The sequence below is a fragment of the Lissotriton helveticus genome, chromosome 5_1 (genome assembly GCF_964261635.1).
Source record: "Lissotriton helveticus chromosome 5_1, aLisHel1.1, whole genome shotgun sequence".
Classification (NCBI taxonomy): Eukaryota; Metazoa; Chordata; class Amphibia; order Caudata; family Salamandridae; genus Lissotriton; species Lissotriton helveticus.
The window spans coordinates 2,058,173,428-2,058,196,935 of NC_136065.1; the positions used below are offsets into that span (position 1 = coordinate 2,058,173,428).

A 23,508-nucleotide genomic window follows, 5' to 3' on the forward strand; every position below is an offset into this window, starting at 1 on the left:
CTGGTTCCCGTATTTGGACATTCTGCCCAACCGAGTGCTGAGATATGAAATTCTTAGGACTCGGGTTGGGATCAACCCATGGAAGATAGATGGAAAATTAAAATCTGCACTGATCGGCCCAGAAGGTAACTGTAACTGTGGGCGTGGACTAAGACATGATATGCCACATATTCTACTTGATTGCTTATTTGTACACGATATAAGGAAATTGTTTTTATGTCCGATATTTCTATCACATAAGATAACTTCTCGTGCCCAGGCGATCTGTTTACTTACCGATATGCCCACGTTAGAAATTGCAATTGCTTTGGGTAAATTTTGAAGGGTTTAAAAGAATATGGAAGCGTGATTTCGAAAGAGGGGCACTGATTTTAAGTTGTTTTAAAGTTTTATAAAATGACAAATTTTCTTCTTAACCTTTTAGAATTTTTGAGATTTCTGTAAAAATAGGGCGTAGTGTATGTTGTGTTTCTGAGGGCGTCGCCCTCTTTTAATTTACTTTTAACAAGTACTGAATTTTGCCTATTTAAGATGTAGTAGAATTTTGTCTGTCCGTACTTTTTGATTCTAATTACGTGTGTCCTGTACTGTTTAAAAGACCAAGGTCTAAATAAACAAGTTTCTCTCTCTCTAGTGAAAAAAACAAAACTCAGCCATTCATTCTTCCGAGGTCATAGCTTAAGTATCAATGAGTTGGGTAGTAATTAACATCTGTCATCAGCGCCTAGATCCGAGGCAAATCATAGTGTGCGCTATGTAGATATACTCATTATTATTAGTCCGGGTGTAATTATGCGGGCATACAGCACCCTGAGAGAGACAATCAATCACTATAGTGGTCATCCCTTCGAAGTGGTAAAGGAGGGGGGTGACGGGGTCAGAATCAAGTTGTGGGGTTTGTGGAAAAAACACTGGATGGCCACAGCAGAGTGTTTGCGCCCCGAAACCGGAACCACAACGCTTTGTTTTCCAAAATTGCGAGTTTTTCGACACTTCAGCACCCCCCTTCCTCCGCATTAATTCCTCTTTTGAAGTTTCCTTCTTGTGTTGAGCTCGGTGAATTGTGATCATTTTTTTCTTCTTTGACTCGCCGGGTGCAAGCACGGGGGTAGGAGGGGGGAGGAAGGTGGTGCTTGCTGAAACTGAAAGAGGAAGTTGCCTCTTGGCGAATAGGAGCCTACCTGCCCTTCGCGCGCCTGATGTCATGGGGAATTCTGAGCCGGGCAGCAAGCAGCACCACCCCGGAGCGCATCCTTATAAAAGGGACAGTCGCGGCCTGCACACCAAGAAGCCACAACTGGAACAGACATAAAAAAACAACCGTGGCAAGACAAACGTGCAACTTAACGCGCAGCAAGAACAATTCGCAGCTAGAAGATAACTTAAAGGGCTAAGAACCAATAAGGACTTTGCAAAGTGCTTTGAGGCATCAAGTCCAGGTGAAGGCACTCAACGCCACTGTGGATGGTTGTGGCAAGGCAACGCAAGTGTAACTAAGAGAGATAGCGCCGTCTTCAAAAAAGGAGCGCCTTGGAGTGATTGGTTTCTCAGTGCTGGTCGACACGAGGTCCTCGTTCATTCATTCATCCATGGAGGACCATTCCGTGGCCATGAGCACCGACAGCTTCCTCGTCGAGATGGAGAAGGGGCAGGTGGTGGTGATCCGGGACGACTCCCGGCGGCGCCGCGACCGCTGCTGGCGGTGGCTGGCTGGCATGTCCTTCGCAGCGCTAGCTGGAGCCACCCTCGTCTTGGCGCTACTTTTCTTCAATGTAATTCCTTCCCCTCACAGCTCCTCCAAGAACGTAAGTTATCCTTCGTTTTATTCAATTTAGCTTTAATTTTGGTTTCAATTCCAAAGAGAGCCGGGGCTATAATTGTTGAAAACCTTTATTTGTTCGGGTGGTGCGAGGGGCCTGGGAGTTACGAGTTTGACATAGAATGACAATCGGGACCTTGGAGCGATGCAACAGATATTACTTCTGTGGTAAACACCCCCCAGCCCCCCCAACCTCAGAGAGTGCGTAGGTACCTCCCGTGGAAGAGCCCATTGCCTCGTGGATGTGGAGCATAGCGCCTAGAAGCAAAACTCCACAGAGTCTTTACTCGGGCGTGCGGGACTCACTCAGCCCTGCAGCTCTCCATCAAGTGCCTGTTAAACCTGCTCTCTGAGTCAGGCCAGTGGCACCTGCCGCCCAGGGTCCCCGGGCAGGGCAGACTGGCAGCGCCCGGAGCCGCGGAGTTTCCGGGCAGAGTCCAAGGCGGGAAGTTCCAGCCTGGCCGTCGCCCTGCAGGTGAACCAGGCTGCCACCAGGAAGTGCACACGCGCTCTTAGTACATAGCGCCTTATAGCGCCTTCAAGTGTATGGGTTAGACAAGGGAGCAGCGACACGGAGAGCAATGCTAGAACTCTGCCCTGTTGGTCATATTTACCTGTCTTCTAGTTTCGTGCTTTTCTTTCCTCTTGTCCCCCTCCTAGCTTTCTTTGACTCGTCCTTCCTGGCCCTCCTTTCATTCCTGACCTTTCTGTCTTCCATGTTTTATATATATCCCCCTAATCTGTTCTTCTTTGGGCCCACCGTATTCATAAAAATCCATGTCATGCTAAGTGCACTAATTGGATGTTTGTTTAATGAATATGTAATTGTCTCTCGTGCGCCTGCTAATTGCCGTTTTCGTTTTGTCTTTCAGGAGGACCCGACACGCGTCGATCCGGCCCCCGAGCAGTATATAAGTAAGTACCTCACGCCCTCCGACCCAGACCAGTGGGTTGGGTGCCTGTTGAACACATCTAGTGGACCTTGCAAACCCCAAATTAAAATTGTAGGGCGAGGGGTTCGGGTGGGATGAGGTACTCAGCCTTTCATCATTTGTAGGGTCGATAAAAAGAGGTCCAATTGTCCACTTCTCACCCAACTCCCTCTGATGAAAAAAAGGACCCCATGTCTACTTCGCATCATTCTACGGTAGACACGAGTAGTGTGAGCCTTAAGTTTCCCTGAGTGAGATAACACGAGAAGTGTCTGTCACCCATTTTTCCCACCGAGGGATTTAACATATGGAGCTCCCTGCAGCCTTTCACCCCTGAGGAAGATCATGTCATTATGCATTGCCCTGTAGATGGAAATGCAACGCCGAGCTCCTGGAATGTTTGCATCGCACCGAGGGAGCTCATAAAGCCTCTGTCAGCCTTTCATCCTTCTGAGGGAGATAACAGGAGGAGCTCCCGTCAGCCTTTCATCCATCCCGGGATATAATATTAGGAGCTCCCGCCAGCCTTTCATCCCTCTAGGGAGATAATATTAGGAGCTCCCGCCAGCCTTTCATCCCTCTAGGGAGATAATATTAAGAGCTCCCACCAGCCTTTCATCCCTCTAGGGAGATAATATTAGGAACTTTTGACAACATTTTATTTGTGTGTGGAAGATAACACGAGGAGCCCAGACTTTCATCCCTCTGAGTCAGATAACACGAGGGTCTCCTTTCAGCCTTTCATCCTTCTCAGGGCGGTATCACGATGAGCTTCTGTCATGCTTCTCAGGTAGCCCCCAGGTAGCCTCCTTTTATCCCAGTGAGGCCCTTTCAGTAGTCCATGTACGCCTGTATACATACCAGCCTGTGAGAAGCATGAGGGGGCCCCGGGCCCCCGTAAGGTATGAGTGAGTACTGCATTGTGGGGTTCTGGGGTCACTGTTGTGCTCTTGCGCTTTGTCACATGCTGTTCTAACTCTGTCCTTCCTTCCTCCCTCCAGGCCACATCCCCCAGCAGCTCAAGTTACAGGCCATGGAGTCGCAGAAGCCCGCAGCTCACCTCATAGGTAAGGGGATGCCCCCGGCATCTGTGCTCCTCTCGCAGTCTCTTTATACCTCACACATCTGTGTGTTCTGTACCCAAACCCTTCACGTCTTCATCTTCGTTTGTCTCCTTCAGTGCACCACCAATCCATCCATCTATCTATCCATCCATCCACCCACCGATTCATCCATCCACCCACCCACCCATTCATCCATCCACCAATCTGTCCACCCACTTAGCCATCCATCCATCCACCAATCTATCCACCCACTCAGCCATCCATCTAGCCATCAATCCGTCCATCTATCCATCTATCCATCTATCCACCCATCCTTCTTCCCTCCGGTGTCGCGTTCAAGTCTCGTTCACCTTCTTTCTTTTTCGTGATATCTGCCTCTCCCTTCATGCCCCCCACACTTTTGGCCCTTCTTTCCTTCCACCTGTCAGTCTCTCTCCATGCATGCGCGTCTCTATCTGCTCACCTTGATTTCCATCCACACCTTCATTCATGTCCCTAAGCCACTTCCCATCTCTCTCACGCATCTCTTTTCTTCCATGTATCTCTTCCCTGCCCTTCTTTTCATCCATCTTCCTTCTCTTCCCTTTGCTCATCTCTTCTCAATCTCTCTGTCCCTCCCTCAGCTATCTCTTTTCTTATGGACACCCTCCTTCTTGTTTCTCTCTCCCTCATCCCATCTCTGCTCCGGGCTCCAGTCTTTCTCTTCCTCCACCCGTCTCTGTTTACTTCTGTCCATCTGATCTCTTTCTCTATCTTCATCCCTTCTCTCTTTCCTTCCTTCCATTCATCATCATATCTTTCTCTTCCTCCATCCATCTCTATTCTACATTTCCTTTCACCCATCTCTCTTTCTCTATCCTGTATCTATCTCTCCTCTTTCCTGCTATCCATTATCTGACCCGCATTTCCTTCAGTGCACTTCTCCTCCCCTCTCTTTTCTTCCTTCATCTCTTTCCTTCTTTTCTTCCTTCCTTAGTTTCTCTGTCCAGCCGTCCTTAGTTCTTTCCACCTCTTTCCTCCAGTCCATCTCTCAGCACCTCCACTGGTCCTCCACCTTTTCCAGACACCTCTCTATTCTGCTGCCAGCCAATGGGCTTCTTTGATTGGCTCTGCCCTAGAAACTGGGTTGGTCCCTCGCCTTAACAGGCCTTTCTTCTTCTTTTGCAGCTGACTTTAGCAACAAGGAGGTAGAGTGGATCTCAAACAAGGGCTACGCCTTCCTGGAGAACGGGATGAAGCTGGAAAACAACCGCCTGGTCATCCCCTCCCGCGGACTCTACTTTATCTACACTCAAGTTGTCTACTATGGGGGCAAATGCGCAGCCAAAGGAAGCCTGTACCTGACACACGCTGTCCTGAGGCGCTCTGAGGCCTACCCCGTGGACGTACGTCTGCTGAGCGCCACCAAGTCAGCCTGCGAGGGCACCGCCCACAACGGAACCCCCTGGTACGAGCCCATCTACCTGGGAGGGGTCTTCAGCCTGGAGGAGGGCGACGTGCTCTCCACATCAACCTCCCACACAGCCCACCTGGACCCTAAGGGCGCACAGAATTACTTTGGGGCCATTGCAATGTAACAGAGACAATGGCAAGACAGGCGGACAAAAAGAATAGAAAAAGACTGTAAAAGAAAAACAGCGAAGCAGAAGTGGAAACAAGGAAACTGATATAGAGAAACCAAAAAGAGAAAAAAAATATTGTAAAAGAACAAACTTTCAAAAAGGAAGAATTTAAAAACAAATTTGGAAAATAAAAACAGTAAAGAAAAAAACCCAGAGAAAAAGAGGAAAAGAAAAGTACAAGGGGAAAAAAAGCAAAAGAAAAAAAACAATAGAAACAGAGAAACAGAGCAAATACCACTTTAAAAGGAAAGAAGACAAGAGTCAGGACTCTTAACATTTATTTATATTTGAAAAAATATTTTTTTATATTTAATATTTATTTAATAATTTATTTATATATGTTGATGTTATTTTTTATGACCAAATGCATTGCTTATGGTTTTGTCTCAAACTGCTGTTTTTTGGTATCAAATACTGCCTTCGATTGACTCACGCTAAAGCTGTTGGCGGATCGTGGAATCAGGCTGGCCCTGACGTGGTCCAACTAAAAGTTGCTAACAGGTTTTTTTCTGCAACCTGCGTTTAGGAAGTCAATATGGCAGTATGAATGCCCATCTCATGTGTATCACATTGTGAATATTGGGTTGTGGTGGGGGCGTGGTAAGAGACAATGACAAATTGTTATTAGCCCGCAAATGTTATGGGTTATGTATATTACATGACGGGAGGCGGTAGTGTCTTTTTTGAAACCACTCTACTATGTCGAGTGACTTTTGGTGTGATGGCGGGTCAAACATTTGCATCCAATGGCACAAACAGTGTTGCAGTATGTTCCAGGACTGCATGGACTGTATGCACTGAAAGGTTATAGTGTACAATCACATTTAGTTCACAATCAGTGACAGGATGCCTCTGGCAAATTACTAGAACCCTCCCCTCACTACTTTCTAACATGTGATGTTACACTGCTCATTGATCCATACATTGTTTATTGCAGATGGTAACACACAATTGTGATGAAACTTATCACACCACTATGTCCCTATAATTATTGGGGCCTTTTACATACTTATATATCAATATTTAATATGTATGTGCATTTCTGGGCACGTCTATGACTACTGTTCTTGTGGTTACAGAGTATATCTGAAAGATATGGTTTTGCAACCTTATGAGTTACATTAACACAAGTTGTTTCTACCAATCAACGTTGATTTATATTAATATCACATGTTCGCATTGCTGAAATACGTTTTTGGCACATAGGATGTTGTTTATTTGCATTTTTGTCTCGAAATGTTAAAATATATTTGTATGTCTGAATTACAGTCATCAGTAGCTGTGCTACGTGGTGTCTGTGGCCTGAAATGCCTTGAAACCAATTGAATAAACGTGAAATGAAGCGCTACACGGGCCTCTCAATGTGAGATTCATTTGTGGCACAGAAACAAGAGCAGAGAAGGGCTGGCAGCTCAGGACAGTCCACATTATGTTATGTTATGTTACAGGGAACTTATAAGGCGCACATACACCCTTATGTCTATTGGCTTTATCAATTCTTGCTGAAACGCCACAACCCCTTTACTCTCTTTCTACAATCAACCACATGTGACACATGTCTTATTGCACTCTGGTTTGGAACCCAATCGCTTCTGTGAGCCTGTCCTACCCTAAAATGATTTCACAACCAAGCCAATACTGCACTGATAACTCCAGAGCTGGCCTCCAGACCTGGGCAGGTGTCTCTGTGTCCACCGGAAGGGGTCTCCAGTACTGTCAACAGCATTACAGATGTGACCTACTGTACTAAGGTCTATAATCCAGAACAGTTCTCTAAAACCGTCCAGAATTCACCAGGTATAGCGCTCCAAATGTAGCCTTTTGAGTGGAACCAAATATTTCAGATGTGGCCTCCAGTGCTGAACAGGGTACACCTGATCTTGACCCACATAGCCTGATGAGGCCTCCATAAGTTTGTAGAAAACCCCGGGACTTATTTACAAGAAACTGACGCATACCTGTGTTAGAGCAGACATGCAGCATTCTCCTTGCGCCGGGCAAAGAAACCCTTGTGCCGTCATGGATGCCTCATATTTACAATATGGCGCACCATGGCGCAATTACTGACAGATGCGTCAGAAATTCTGACGCATCTGTTGGTGCAAAAGTCACCCATTGCTGGAGTTGTATTGCAAGCTTGACACAACTCCAGCAATGCTTTGGAGGCGCCTATACTTAATACAGCGCATCATGTTTTGACGCAGAGGCTTTCTCTACTTTCTCTACTTAATACAGTGCGTCACTCCTTACGCCTGCTCCAAGCAGGTGTAAGGTTTTGACGCAGAGGCTTTCTCACCCACTCTGCATACATTATACTTGACCCAGGTATAATGTGGCGCCGGGGTTTACAAGGTGATGCAGTTCCCTAGATATGTCACGTTGTAAATAGCCCATAACTTGGTGCATTGTTTACGCCACCGCTGCTTGACAAAAAGTGGTGCAACGGCGGTGCAATAGTGTCGCAAGGTGCTTATGAATAAGCCCACCCATATTTATTTTCCAGAACAGGAGTGACTGCTCTAGAAAAGGCCTTCCATATTGAACATAATACTCAAGAGGTGGGAGTCACATTTATTGCAGAGTCTACCACGCTGGACACAGAACTCCCAACCATGGCCCGATGACCTGTATTCGGCATCCAGAACTGGTCAGAATATTCTATTTGCACCTTCCGGATGAGGCCTTGCCAGTGACTGTCCTGCAAGTTAAATGTCTTCCTCCGCACTCTGAGGTTGTCCCTGGCTCTTCATGGGCGTTGGTCTGAGACAGGCCACAATCAAAGCAGCGACACCTAGATTGCTGCTTGGGTACCCCAGACAGTATCTTTTCAACCTCTGCCTTAACCCTTAAACTGTTGTGGCTTTTCCTACCGCAATGCTGAGCCATGTTTTGGCTAATTGGGGTACTTTGCACTTAGGGCTCCAATACATTTTTTTCACTTAATGTATCCATGTCAAATTTGCATCCTTTTTTCCAACATCCTGGATATTCGAAAGGTACCCACAGTTTGTGGATTCCCTAGGAAGGCGGCAGAGAAAATGACCACAATATAACACATTTTTGAGGTTTTATTGGGCAAAATTGGACAAAAGTGCTCAACAAAAAAAGCCCGAAACCGGTCCTAGGATGCTTTTTTCCGGACCAGGGAGGACCTGGTTTGGCTTTTCGGGCTGAACTGTTACCATGAGGCACAGGATCAAGACTGATTTGCATATGGCCAGGATTAAACTGGAGTGGCATGGTGAGCAAAAGAATGATGGATTTCACCCAGATCTCTTGACTGGGGGTGAATGTTTTGATTTGTTCTGCATTCCGTCCATCAATTGTGAGTCTTTTGCTTTCTCGCCTTAAGTGCACCAGGTATGCCCAGACATGGGTCCTGGGCTCACTGTGCCACTGGAATCAAGCTATCCTGCCTAAAGAAGGGTGAAACCCCGAAACGGGTCCTAGGATGCTTGTTTCCGGTCGAGGGAGGACCTGGCTTGGCAGTTCGGGCTGGACTATTCCCGTGAGGCACAGGGTCAAGACTGATTTGCATATGGCAGGTCTAAACTGGGGTGGCATGGTGAGCAAAACAATGATGGATTTCACCCAGATCTCTTGACTGGGGGGTGAATGTTTTGATTTGTTCTGCATTCCGTCCATCAATTGTGTGTCTTTTGCTTTCTCAACAAAAAAAGCATCTGATGTTTATCCTAAAAACGGCATCAACTAAAGGTTTGCTTTGCAAAAGTCACCATCTTCCCAGCTTTCAGGAACACGCAAATCATCTGCGTAATTTTTCAAAGAAGTAGCTAATTTTATCCTATTTGGGAGATCTGGTGAGGGGACACCCATTGGCCTTGGTTTGATCGATTCCTCACGCAGGTACTGGACTCATCCACACAAGAGGCCCAGTGTTTTTAGCACAAGTGGGGCAACACTGGGTGGCAGGAATTCTGTGGGTGTCAGCGGATTCCATACATTTCAATCACAGAAATACGTGATTTCAGGCAAAGCTCAAGGTTTGTAGAGTATTGTGGGTAAGAAAACCTCATGGGAGCCACACAAGACACACTACCCTGGAATCCCTTGGTTGCCTAGTTTTATAAGAATGTGTGTGGTTGGTAGGTTTCTATTGGTGGTTCCCAACCAGAGCCCCAAATCCTGCAGCTACTCCTATTGCTCATCTCTCCACATAGAGCTTCAGGGCTTTTTGTGAAACCCCGAAACCGGTCTCGTGGCACACCCATACAAGTGAGGAACCATTTTTATCGGGATACCTGGGGGAATGCTGGGTGGTAGGAAATTTAAGACTCCTTGCAGATTCCTATAATGTGAGAGAAAAGTGTGTTTTTATTGGAAGTTTGAGGTTTGCAGGGCACTGTGGGTAAGAAAATGGTATAGGATCCATTTTAAGTACACAACCCTGGACTCCTCCAGGTGTCTGGTTTTCAGAACTGTCTGTCTGGTAGGTTATCCCAGGTGGCAGCCTACCCAAGCCCAAAAAGAGCTTTTCACCATTGCACATGGACAATATTGGGAATTAGCCACACTCTCCTGGCCTATATGTAAAAACAATACCCCAAAAAATCAAATGACCTCTCACTTGCCATTGGAATGGGATTTTTTAGTCCACTGGGGAGCAGAAAGACTGTTGATAGTTTAAGTGCGAGTGTGAGGCCTGCTGAGCCGGACCCATCCCATTATTTTATCAAAAAAATACATTCTTGCCATACCCCCTGGGGCAAATTGGGGGCAAGCCTCCTGTCTGCCTCTTGGTCAGGCAAAAAGACCAGTTTGTCCCCTTTTGGGGTGGGGGTGGCCAATGCCAGAGTACACGCACTTTAGGCAACAGGAGTAAACCCATAGATCTAGTTGAGATCTGGGTGAAATTGTATATACAATATCTCATCCTGTATTATTTTCAAGACTGGTAAATAAGCATGTACATAACATTGCAAGTAAGGAAAATAGGGCGACTCATTGTTTAGTCAAATGTGCCAAAGGCATCATGTAGTGAGAAAATACAAGGGGAAACATACATTTGAAACAATAAGGACAAATTGGGAACAGTTGTAACAGCACTGTTAGCAATGAATGTGTAAGTAACCCAACGCCCTTTGTGCACACAAGTGCTTGTGACGCTCAAGGTGGACGGCGCAGGTGACAAGTGAAACAGCCATAGGAGGCGCAAGGTGAGAAGGTGACAATAATAAACAAGCATTTGCAATACAATAGGTCTCGCATTCACACGAGTTTGAGCTATTGACATTGCAAATAACAATGCCTTTTACTTTTGTTTTTAAAAATAAATAAATGGCATTGTCATTAACAATGCCAATAGCCTAAACACGCGTAAATGCGAGACCTATTGCATTACAAATGCTTGTTTATCTGGCTGTGAAAAAGTCTGGAGAAAAATGCTAATCTTGGAAAATGGTTCAGTCTAAGGGGAAGTACACATTTAGTGTTTTGGGAACCTCCTAGTATTCTGGTCTATTGCATGTAAACAAAGCCAGCTGTGAGCCAGGGTACAGGATATCTGCAATTCAGGACGGTGGGAGATCCCTGGGTGGCAGTGGCCAATGCAGGCCTCAAAGCATGTATATCTACGCTTAGAGGACAGCGAGGAAGCCTCAGCACACAGAGGACTTTTTTCCGCAGTAAACCTCGCTGTGTGCCTCGTTTGTTAGGGTTGGCCCCTCTGACTGGGTATAACCCCTTGTGCTATAAGTCTTCAAAAGTGTACTCTGAAGAAGCACTCCAGTACTGAAGAGCATTTGCATTACTGTACAATAAGCCACACAGAGAAGCTCCTTCAACTACTGAATGTTAGGCTCCAGATATAAAGGTTAGTGTGTCACAGGCATCACATGTACACACAATGAGATAGGGCAAGTGTCAGGGCTGTTGGTGGCTTCCCTCATCTAACCTCATACTTAGTCCGGTACTCACTGTTAGAGAGACAGTCACACTGTGAGGGACGAGTGTTGGTTTCAGTGTGGTGTTGACAAGATATATCTGAGTGGATGTAAGCGGTATTTGCAGTGTGCAAACCTAGCCTGGCGGAGCGCTGTGCAGGGCCGAAGGCAAGGATACAGTCAACAAGCAACTAAAGAGATACCTGCAGCCGCGGGCCGTGGAGGGAGTTACGGTGGGGCAGGGAGGCGGGGAGGGGGAGGGGCAGGGTGGAGGGACCTAAAAACTGGCATATGGATAATTGCAGGTAAGTACATAATTTAATTAATAAAACGAAATTCGTAGCGCGCACAGCATCGCATTTTGCGATGCAGTGCGCGCTACGTGTGTCTGTGTGTGTGTGTGTGTGTGTCTGTGTGTGTGTGCGCGTGTGTCTGTCTGTGTGTGTGTGCGCGTGCACGTGTGTGTGTCTGTGTGCGTGTGCATGCATGCGCGCGTCCTGATCCATTGTGGACTGGCAACAGCATGCCGGAATCGAAGCGCGTGTTCACGCGCGCAACCTGATCCGATTCCGGCATGCTGCGCCTGCCCATCTCTTGTCTCCCTCTTGGCTCCTTGTAAGCAGAGCCTACAACAATAAGTCTCGCTGCGACAGGGCTTCGCCCTGTATCGCAGGTGCGAGACCTAAAAAGTACTTGAGGTTCACAAGTATTTACACAAATGTGTGCAAAATTGGGCATATTTGGTGAACCAAAGTATAAGGCGCCACAAGTTGCGCTGGAATGTTGATGACGTTTCGATCCATAACATTTTTGGGGGGATCGTCATCAGGACCAGGTTACAGATTGATAGGTGCTGAGCGAGGTTTGACGTGGTGATGAAGAAGGAGGAAGTGTAGTCGGTTCCGGTGGGAGAGTGAGGCCCCCCAGGGCTCGAGTCGGGGTACCACGCGGGTGGACGGCATCCCCCCACTTATTTTAACCGGAGCTCGATAATTGGAGCAAATAGAGCCAAATATTCACTCTTTGGCCTCTCTGGGCGAGATCGGAGCTCATTCAGAACGCTGCTCACACGCTGGCTTCTCTGATGCAATCGCATCTAAGGGATGAGCGAGGGGAGGCAATGAGTCTGATGGTGCAAGCCACCTTTCATGACGTCACTTCCTGTCGTGACGTCAGCGTCCCCCCACTTCTTTTTTTAAGATTTGTGCCCTGAGGGCCCTGAAGGATCCGGTGAGTTCAGGGTCAACAATGTCAGTGGGCACCCGAATCAGCTGCTTGTCTGGGTGAGGCGGGTGCGGAGGGCTGACAATGCAGCCGAGGCCAGGGTCCTCTGAAGTACTGTCGGGGAAAGTCTAGCACCCGAGGTCAGAGACCCGATCCTCAGGAATCCGTCGGCTTCGATCAGCTACAGACCAGGTAGGCGAGAGGTTGGCCTGGGAAGTCTGCCAAAGTTCATCAGCCGCACCACTTTCATATTCCCCAAAGGCAATATCCTTTGTATTAGCTGGGCTTTCTACCCCCTATCTGCCCTGGGGTGTAAAAGCCCTGGTGTTTTAGTTGGGTTTCTTACCCCCGGAGGCAGTGGGGTGCAAATTAGGAGAGAATACCCCATTCTATTTGGCTGTGGGATTGAGGAGCATAGGCCCATGATGGGGCGGGGAGAGGGGTGTGGCGCTCCCCACCAAAAAATGCTGCATAAATGCAGTATCTGGTGTCTAGTGGTGTTTCTGCCACCAGAGGGGGGGGGGGGGTTGGAGGTAATTGCCCAATCTTTCCCCCGTGGGGTAGAAAGACACTCTGTGCTCTTTTGAGGTGAGGCATGGCCATGCCCATGTTGGGCTGCCCCCACCCCTATACTTTTCCCCCTGGTGTCTAGTGGGCTTTCTACCCTGGGGGAGGTCATATTTCGTGTAGTCACAGCCATCTACCCCTTCCCTAGGGGCAGAAAGACTATCTGTGCCCTTTTTTGGTGGGGGCATGGCTATGCTTATGCCCATGGTGGGCAACCGCCACCCCTATGTTATTTTTTTTTATTACCCTGGTGTCTAATTGGTTTTTTGCCACGCAGCAGCAGACTGGGGGATAATCACCACATCCATCCCCGGGGGTGGGTAAAAAAATGTGTGAGGTCAAAGGGTGTGTGATGTGATACCTGCTGCTGCTGACACGCCTCAGCAAGCTGTGATGTAAGACTGTTCTCCGGTACGCCATCTCCTCTCTGGCACAGCTCTCCGGTTTGCTCGTCTGCCTTCTGGACTACCCTAGACCCACAGTTAGTACTTTTCACATCCACCAACATATGCCCCCCCCTTCTTGTTCAAGTTAAAGCTGTGCTATAGTGCTCGATCACACCACCTAAAAATAATAGACCTCTCTGCCCCCTTAGTCAGAGATAAGGACCTTCATCCCCACACTCCTGCTCCCAGGGTCTGGTGATGGAGACGTTTCTTTGTCTGATACACATACACTACAATCAAACGCGCTCCTAGGCGCCTGCAGCAGAAGGAACATCACACTTTGATTCAAACACACCCAGGTGTCAAACATACAATGGGGCTTATTCACAAACTGCATTTTGTAGTACATTTAGTAATAGTATAATAATATTATTAAAGTACTGCAATACATTACTCACATATGCGTAAGTCCACCTTCACATCTCCTATCTTTTCGATGGGGAGAGCCTCACTCATGTAAGTTTACTATCCAGTAATAAACATGGAAGGGACTAGGGGTGTAGTTGGAAATTGGGGAATGCTTACTACAAAATGGGAGGGGTTCAGAGAGGAGTAAGGAACGGGTTTATGGAGAGTTAGGGAGCAGTTTAGGAAAGAGCATTCAATTCCTCCAGCTCAAATCTATAATTCAATACATTATTTTTAGCAATTATTATTGCATAATAAAATGTGTTTATTTTGTAACTTTAGGTGGGGATGAATTTTTTTCCCAACTAAATAAACTTTTTTTACTTTTCTCTATACTTTACCATAGGGATACTTCACAGTGGGGATGCAGATATTATTTTAAATGTAGGAAACAATAGAAAATGCTACAGCTAATTTCGAATGAAATCTTAAATTAATTTAAATATATTAAATTAAATGCACACCGTTTTCTAAAGTTTAAATTAAAAAATAAATTCCCACCTCAAATAAGATAATACTTTTTTACTATGCATAAATCTGTTAAAAGTGTTGAATAGCTTAATTAAAACTACACTAATAGTGTAAGCATATTTTAATAAAAAATAAAGATACACTAATGTATAAATAAAAAAAGGTTGTTAATTATTTTATAATTAACTAATAAATATGCTTTATTTTCAGATTTCTTTATGACATTACAATGAATTTATTAATAGCTGTAACTTTTCTTGAACCACCGGCATGTCGAGGGGAGGTCTGGCCAAAGTATACTAGCCTGCAAAACGAAGTACGGTGTATCCACCAAAGTTATATGATGTACGTCATCCTCCATTCGAAATACGGAGAAATTGTCCTGTTTCATCTCCTATAAGCAAAAGAAGAGATTACAAACTATATTTGCCGGTCTCCCAAACACGACGTTTCAAGATTTTCTGTATATCTAGGAACAGTGACACAGACAATGTTTCCACTCAGGGGCCACTGAGCATAGGCCTTTGGGGAAGAGAGAAAAAAAGTGTATTGGAACAAGCACCTCGACCACAGATTGGGTCTCATAATCTTGTACTTTCAGTACAAACAACTTTTAAAACGACGTGATAATCTATGAGGATCTTCAAACGAATCTCACCACTATCTACATAGCGATATTCTATTATCTAAAAAAAAGTCTTTGTTGTCCTGTACAGTATACACGTGAATGACGGTCACCTGATGAAGGCAGAATGCCGAAACGCGCGTAGTGCCAATATTCACCGCTTTTGCCCACTACAATAGACCATTGACCGACCTGTCTTTGTTGGTTTTTTGTGATATATGTTTATATTTTTCAAGTTTTTCTTTAAATGTGTATACCTTTATCAAATGAAATATTGAATTTTGTATTACAACCATCTATTTAAAGAGCCTATATAGGACACTCAAAATAATCAGACAATTATTGTTATATAATAAAATAAAAAGATTTTTGAAAATCAAAATATACATCTCTCTGTGATCATAAACATATAGGATTGTGTGAATGTCGTAGCTATACACACGAGTATTTGAATGAGAGGTTTTGGCATTTTCTTATTAATTGTTTGCTATAATTTCTTTTCAAAACTGTTTATGCCCTACCTATAGCAAATCTATTTCGCGTAGGGGTCCCCTGTTTTTCAAACTATACTTTTTAAATAATGTAAAGTGAATTGTACAATATTTGCTGATGGGGGTTATATTTTAAACACTTTATTTTATATAGGAGTGTTTTGCAGCATCATTGTTTATCCATGTGGGGTCCAGGGCTTACTACTGTTTCTTTTTGGCAGCAGTAATTTACACTCATAAATTTTGCTCTCTGCCACTTGAGAAAGTACGAGAGATTCAAAAGTGTAAGAATAAACTTACACTTGTAGTTTACTCACAATTGTAGGTTACCTTTATGAATAGCCTTGCACGTTTGCAGTTTTCATGCTCTTGGTCATCTGTGTCGACCTGCAACAAACTACAGAAAGTTTCCTTTTTTAGGAGTGTTTTATAGCACATACAATGCTACCAATATGGATTTTGGAAGCATAATATGAAAGACTGAAATCTGATTTATTTTATTTCCAAAAACAGATAAAAATATTTTATGTTTTTGCACAGACTTCTTGCCCGTTCTAACAAAGCAGCTTCAGAGCTCTCAAGTTTCCAACATGAATAAGTGAGTAACTCAACAAGTCCATGTTTCTTCGCATTGGAGGTCTCCAACCTTTTCTGTACTGAGAGCTACTTATGCTTAATAACACGCATTGAGAGCTACTAATATTATTAGTGTTGAATAATTTCAATGTTCTTATATGTATATTAATTCATCCAAGCAAAATCTTGTTGAGCTCGGTGAATTGTGATTTTTTTCCCCTTTGACTCGCCGGGTGCAAGCAGGGGGGAGAGAGTGGGGGGGGGGGGGAGGGAGGTGGTGCCTCTGCTGAAACTGAAAGAGGAAGTTGCCTCTTGGCGAATAGGAGCCTGCCTGCCCTCCGCGCGCCTGATGTCATGGGGAATTCTGCGCCGGGCAGCAAGCAGCGCCACCCCGGAGCGCATCCTTATAAAAGGGACAGTCGCGGCCTGCACACCAAGAAGCCACAACTGGAACAGACATCACAAAAACAACCGTGGCAAGACAAACGTGCAACTCAACGCGCAACAAGAACAACTTTGTAATTAGAAGATAATGAGAGAGCGCAAACTGACCTAAATGTATGAGTACATCACACTTACCTGTAGTAAGCACAAATCATGAGGAGAAATGCCATGAGTGCTAATAGTATCTGCAATTATATTCTAAATGTATAGCTAATATAGAGATTTAAGTAGAAGTGGAACTAATACAGAAATGTGTGACGCTATATGATTTTATTAGATGTGATTATTCCTGAATCCATGTCGTGTAGCTGTTAAAATGTAAGATGGTAGGTGGTTAAACGCAGAATGTGGTAGGCCTCAGGGCCAGAGCTGGAGGGAAAGGGAAGATGTTTCTTTTCACGACACAGATTGTATTAATGTTTTGGTCATTGCATTAATGGGCCAGGATTTATAAAAATGTTTACTGAATAATAGAATAAGAGTATTAACATGCTTTAATTAATGAAGAAGTTGAATGCTATAATCATTATGAGAAATATTGTAGGCCTGAAATGTTTTAACATTGATTTACACGTACATGTCTGGGCTGAGAAATGTTGCAAGCCTTTATTTTGGAAGTCTATGAGAGTTGGGTTCTTGGCTGCAGATATCTGTCTGCAAGAGGAAAGGGGGGATCCAATTATAAATGAATGAATAGAGGTCTGTTCAGTAGACGGCCCAGACATGGAGGAGGGTTCCGGAATGTTTAAGGGGTATCAGCGGGCCGGAGAAGAGTCTGAGAAGCAAGGTCAACTCTAACGTATGAGGCCCAATACAAAGCATCATGGAAAAAGCCAGAAGCTACACCACGTGAGGGGCGTCTCGAAAGGGGCGTCTCAAATGTTGTGGACTGTTTTGTATTAGGGACAGCACCCCTGGGTGGAGTTAGAGCAGATACCTGAGGACCCTTTAGAGAGCGGATGGGTAGGCAGAGAGGGGTCATGACTGGAGAACTATAGGTTTTCACCAAGAGACTTAGAGTGAGTGACTTCCCTTGGGGTCATTCACTGCTGACACCTTTGTTAGGTTGGGATTTGGTTAAGTAGGGATACCATCTAGAGCAGGGTAGGGACAGCCTAACCTGTGCGTTTTCCTCCAACTTAAATGAAGGAGAGATATGCGTCAATGCTGATAGCTTTATTATTCTTAGAACTTGTGTTAGTGATTTCCGTTGCTCGTCTGAGGGCTTTCCGAGAGCACATGTATGTAATTGGACCTGTGTATCTCGTGAATCTCATTCTGAGATGCCTGTATTTGCAGCTTATCATTTCCTTACAATAAACTTTTGAAAGCTAGAAGTTGTTTGTGATCTTTGGGAGTAGAGTCCTTTATTGGGTGAACTAACGTGGAAATGGATGTACTTTGTACCTTAAAGACAGGCAACAAAGGTTCAGTCGACCAGATCGAGGTTTAGATCAATAGTGCTAAGGTATCGATCAAAATCTCGCCCTTCCAGTTGGTAGCTATAGAGGATGGTTGCCTTCTTGAGGACGGTAACCTAGGCCAGGTTAGCTTACCCCAAGGCCCCTAGAAATCGATGATTGGAAGAACAGCCCGCTGAAGAAGATCCGGATGACGTGAGACAGAAACAGCAGCAGTATCGGTCGAGAGTGAGTATAAAGGGTTATGCGTGTTAAGATTGCGGTGTTTTGTATTGTATCTATGTTGTAATGTCAGGCGGAGGTGAATGTCTGTAGAGTGACTGTGGAACAGGTTGTGAGCGCGCGCAACCGGTGGAAATCTTAAGTTCAAGGAGAGCTTAAGTGGTTCGGGTGTATCGGACACCCAGAGTAATTGTCAACTGCGAAGGGGGTCATGAGGTACCATTGATCACCCGAAAGACCGAGATAGGGGGAACGTAAGAGTGAGTGCGTGAGTAACGGACGCTGGTCGGAAGTTACTGTGTGTGTAAGCAACCTATCAGAGAGACGATAGACATTTCGTCAGTTACGTTGACAATTACATATAGACTGTGGACGTACAGTCGAGAGAAGTGACCGCTTGGTCGGAAGTAGTCATTTTTCGGTGTATGAATGGGACGCATGCATAACCGGGAGACGAGTTGAGAAAGGAGGGGTGCTGCTGCGAAGGGGAGAAAAGTGACGTCAGAAAGTGTCGCGACGTGATTGGCCGACCGGAGAAAGACCGCGCTGTGATAGGCCAGCTAGCAAAGACGTCAGACAGGGTCGCGACGTGATTGGCCGACCGGAGAAAGACCGCGCTGCGATAGGCCAAGTTAGCAAAGCCGCGACAGGATTGGTGGATTGTCATCAGGAAGTAAACAGAGTAGCGAGGCTGGATATTGTGCGCATAATTATGAAGTGTTTTAAATGGTTGAAAGCGGTGTTTAAAAAAGAGAAGCGGGGATCGTATGAAGGGGAAGAAGCCCCGCCGGAGGGTACGCCAGCTCGTTACATGGCAGTGAATGTTGGGTTGCATACGATCCTCTGGATATCAGAATGGAGTAAGATTACAGGAGGAAATGAGGAACTGACGTTCCCGAAGTACGGGACGTTCAGATTAGAGGTGTTACATCGATTAAAATCAGTCATGACCTCAATAAGACCCTTGCCTAGACCGACCCAGTTTGAAGCCCTTGAAGCATGGATTAGGGCAGCGCATGAAAAGAATATGAACAGACGACAAGAAAGGGTGAAACGCTCGGTAAGGGCAGTGCAGGATGCCAGGTGGGATGCGGATGCTAAAAGATGGAGAGTGCATAACCTGGAAGTAAATAAACTGTACCCAGTATTAGAGGTGCCCGTAAATAAAAGCCCCCTAGAAGAGGATGATGAGAGCGAAACAGAGGACAGCCTGATAAACAGATTATTGACAGACAGGCCACCCCCGTATAATAGAGCAGGGGGAGAGGTCGAGCATACAGAAGGAGAAAAGGGGGGCAATGCAGGAGAGCATAGACCGCTTCCCAGCTCAGAGTGGGATCCTGAGGCAAAGAAAGAGCTGTCCCAGCCTAGTCAGGTGCAGCAGGTAGTCGGTAGGTTTGTGGTACAAAGAGCGCCGGAAACGGAAAGCGCCACATCCTACGCATTACCAGATGCACTACAGGTACCTGTTACCATAGGTCCTATAATATCGATATATGACCAAGAGAGAGCAAGAGGGGAAGAACGGGTACGGAAGGACAGAGAAAGAGCAGAGAAGGCAAGAAGGAACGATACGATCAATTCCCCAAGTCAGATGCCGATACCGAGAGAGTGGAGCACCCCGATGCACACAGCAGGGGACCCGGGAGGAGATCCTGGGGGCCCTAGATGGCCAGTGGATCTGAGGGGATCTGGACGAAAATCCTTTCAAGAGCTAAATGAGTACATGAAGCAGTGGGATGAGGCAGTGAAGGCTCAAAAGAACATCATAGCTGCGGAAGCTGAAAGGGAAAGTCAGGACAGCCGAGCTCGGACTCACTGCGGGGCTGGGGAGAGCAGCCCGGAGTGGGACTGTAGAGAGAGAGATAGTAGGGGAGTCACCCATTGGGCCCGGAGTGGAGATAGAACAGACCTGGAAAACGGGGGCCCCGGGAGTGGAGGGGTGGCGCGCCCAATACTCAGTGAAGGGGAGAGGAGAGCACAAGAGTACAGAAACAGCTTTAAGTGTCCACACTGTGTGCCTGGCACCAGAGAACTGAATGGGAGTTGTGAGAGGTCGCACCATAGACCCTGTGATGACGGAAATGAGCGCAGCCCAGGGAATATGGGGAACCAGGAAGGATCGTATCGGATACTGAGCGATACGAGGCAAAGGGAGAGTAGCGACCAGAGGGAAAATAACAGGGAGGTGTACGGTGAGAGGAGAGAAGAAGAAGAGAGTGGACAGAGCAAGAGTAGGGGTAACAGGCCCGTGTTCCATCACCTTCCAAGATCGGATGGCCAAGCATGGGACCTGGAGAGATGGGAGCAAGGGAGGGCACCCATTAACTCTCCCGAGCCCAAACGCAGAGCTCGAAGTTGGGATGGTAGGGAGACCAGTGAGCCCCCTTCGAAAGACATATTGCGAGCTGAGATAAAAGCCAAGAGACTTGATGTCACCAGCTTAAGGTCAGACCTGGATGACATGGTAGATGGTACCCTGCCTTTAGAAAGAATGGAAATGTATGAGCAGGATGAAATACTGTATATGGCAAAGGACATCACTCGAAAGGCGAGAGCAGTCCATGAGAAGTTAGTCGAACTAGCAGGCAAATATATGGTGGATCTGTCAAGAACCAAAGCATTACAGGGTAACCACAGGCTACATTACACAGATCGAGACCTAGATGAGAGGAGAACGATTGGGCTGAAAACGCACATAAGGGAACTGATCGCTGGAATAAGGACATGGAGGGCACTAGATAAGTGGGAAGAGAGGTGGTCCAAGAAAGGGACCGGCAGGAGAAGCACGCTTGGTATGACACCAGGACTGCAGGGAATAGAGGCATACCCTTTGCGGGAAGTCGCAAATGGGAACTATGTGCATGTCCCTTGGAGTAGGGGAGATTTAGCTGCTTTTACCACCTCCTTCCCCAAATTGCGGGAAAACCCCGTGGAGTGGTACAAGCAAGTCGAGAGGTTTGTAAAAATCTCAAAGGTCCTATGGATAGATCTGAACACGCTGTTTGACATTGTAGTACCAGGAGATCTGTGGACAGCATGCAAGGTTAGCGCTGAGTGGCCCACAACGGAGCCAGAGAGAGATGCTAAGACTAATGGGCCGTCCGAGATTGTGATGGCAAAATTCGAGAGAGTGATGACTTGGCTGAAAGAGAAAGTGCCAATGCAAGACATAGATTGGGTCAGAATAGACCGAACCAGACAGGAACCCAAAGAGACAGTCCACGAATATTACGAGAGATTGCTGAAGGCGTTTAAACAGTATAGCGGCTTGGATGTAATGGATCCAAAGGACATAGGGCAATTTGTGTCCAAGTTCGTCCTGGGACTGAGACCGGATATTAGTTTAATGATTCAGCAACACTCGATTTGTTGGCAAAGTAAACCCCTAGACGAAATACTGAGATATGCCAGGTACTGCTGTGATGAGATAGACTCCAAGGCTAAGAAACTAAAGGAAAAGTTGATGGTGGTACAGATGCAGGCAGCAGGAAAGGGGGGACCGCAGCAACAGCAGCAAGGAACAGGTACAGGAGGAAAGAAGCAGTACAGTCAGAACAAGGGCAATGAGGAGAGTTCTACCTTTAGACCCAGAACAGACATAGCTGCCTTGAAGAAAACGACTAGGTGCCACCAGTGTAACGAGGTGGGGCATTGGAAACGCGAGTGCCCCTACAATGTAGAGATAGGAGAGCAAGAGATAGAGGAGGAAGAGGTCCAGAGCGCACCTACAAGAGGGGCGACGCCATATCAAGGAAAGGTGCTCAAAGGGGGGGGGGCTCCTCCCCGAGCCCAGTTCCCGCAGCCTCCTCGAGTAGGGACTGTGGGTAAGACCTATAGACAAATGCCCCTGTTTGTGGAAGGTGAAGAGTGCTATTATGTGGACCCATTAACCGGACAGAGAGTGGAAAGAGAAGACTGCACCCTCGGGGCAGCCTTAGAGGTGGACCAGAGGGGACCCTATGTCGAAGCAGAAGTAGCAGGGTGCCCTACGACATTTCTGGTGGACACAGGAGCCACTAGGTCCACGATCAGATCAGCTGCAGTTCCAGACCTGCCCATGTCTGGAGAGACCATACAAGTGGTAGGGGTCGCAAATAGGAGAATAACCAGCCAATTGACAGAACCGGTACAGGTGAAAATAGGGAAGTACAGCGATGAGCACCAATTTGTGGTTTGCGATTCAAGCCCTGTGTGTCTGCTGGGAAGAGACCTGTTGTGTAAATTGAATTGTACTATATATTGTACACCTCAGGGAGTGGAGGTATTGACCAATGATGATGACGCAGACTTCAAAGTTGCAAACTCAAGAATATGCGTGGAGCTGTATCCTACTTTGACAGTAGATGAGCTCCCCTGGGACTTGAGAGAGACAGTGGCACCAGAAGTATGGGATTTCACTGGGGAAGAGATAGGTTTGGTCAAAGGGGTGGACCCAGTGAAAATTGTAGTGAAACCGCATGCTGAGTTCCCAAGAACACCCCAATATAAATTGACTCCAGAAACGATTGCAGGCATAAAACCCGTGATCGAGTCCATGATTAAACAGGGAATACTGAAAGAAATCGTGGGTAGTCCATGCAACTCCCCGATTATGGGTCTGCAGAAACCAAATGGGAAATTTCGGATAGTGCAGGACCTTCGAAAGATTAATAACATAGTCGTTTCGTGTTGTCCAGTGGTACCGAATCCATCAGTGATACTGTTTCAGATTCCATTCCAAGCAGAGTGGTTCACAGTGATCGATCTTTGTCAGGCTTTCTTTTCGATCCCTCTGGACGAAGAAAGCCATTTTCTTTTCGCATTTAAGCTGGAAAATCGCGTCCTAACATGGTGTCGTATCCCTCAGGGGTATACAGAGAGTCCATCGATCTTTAACCAGCTTTTGAAGAAAAATCTTGAAAGTCTAGTGCTGCCCCAGAAGTCAGTTCTGGTCCAGTACATAGACGACCTCCTCGTGGCGTCAGAAACAGAAGAAGCTTGCAGGGAGGACTCCATTGCTTTGTTAAATCACCTAGCTGCCAATGGGCACAAGGTGTCCCCGGGAAAACTGCAGTACTGCCTGACAGAAGTGCAGTACTTAGGACACAGAATAGAGAAAGGCAAACGAAAGGTGTCACCAGACAGGATAGAGGCGATTATGAAAATGAATGCGCCTAAGACACAGAGAGAGGTCAGGATGTTTCTAGGGATGGTGGGTTATTGCCGACAGTGGATCGCGAACTTTTCACTGAAAGCAAAACCCTTGCAAAAACTGACGCACAAGGAGGTGA

General features: G+C 46.3%; 1 protein-coding gene across 1 annotated transcript; it reads left to right on the forward strand.

The window, feature by feature from the left end:
* Nucleotides 1-1,286: 1,286 nt before the first annotated feature.
* On the forward strand, nt 1,287-6,642 carry LOC144753975 (tumor necrosis factor-like). The gene is made up of 4 exons (XM_078641495.1): nt 1,287-1,805; nt 2,692-2,734; nt 3,753-3,818; nt 4,983-6,642. Exons 1-4 carry the CDS (start codon nt 1,590-1,592, stop codon nt 5,390-5,392), a joined length of 735 nt encoding a protein of 244 aa, XP_078497621.1. The 5' UTR covers nt 1,287-1,589; the 3' UTR covers nt 5,393-6,642.
* Nucleotides 6,643-23,508: the final 16,866 nt, after the last annotated feature.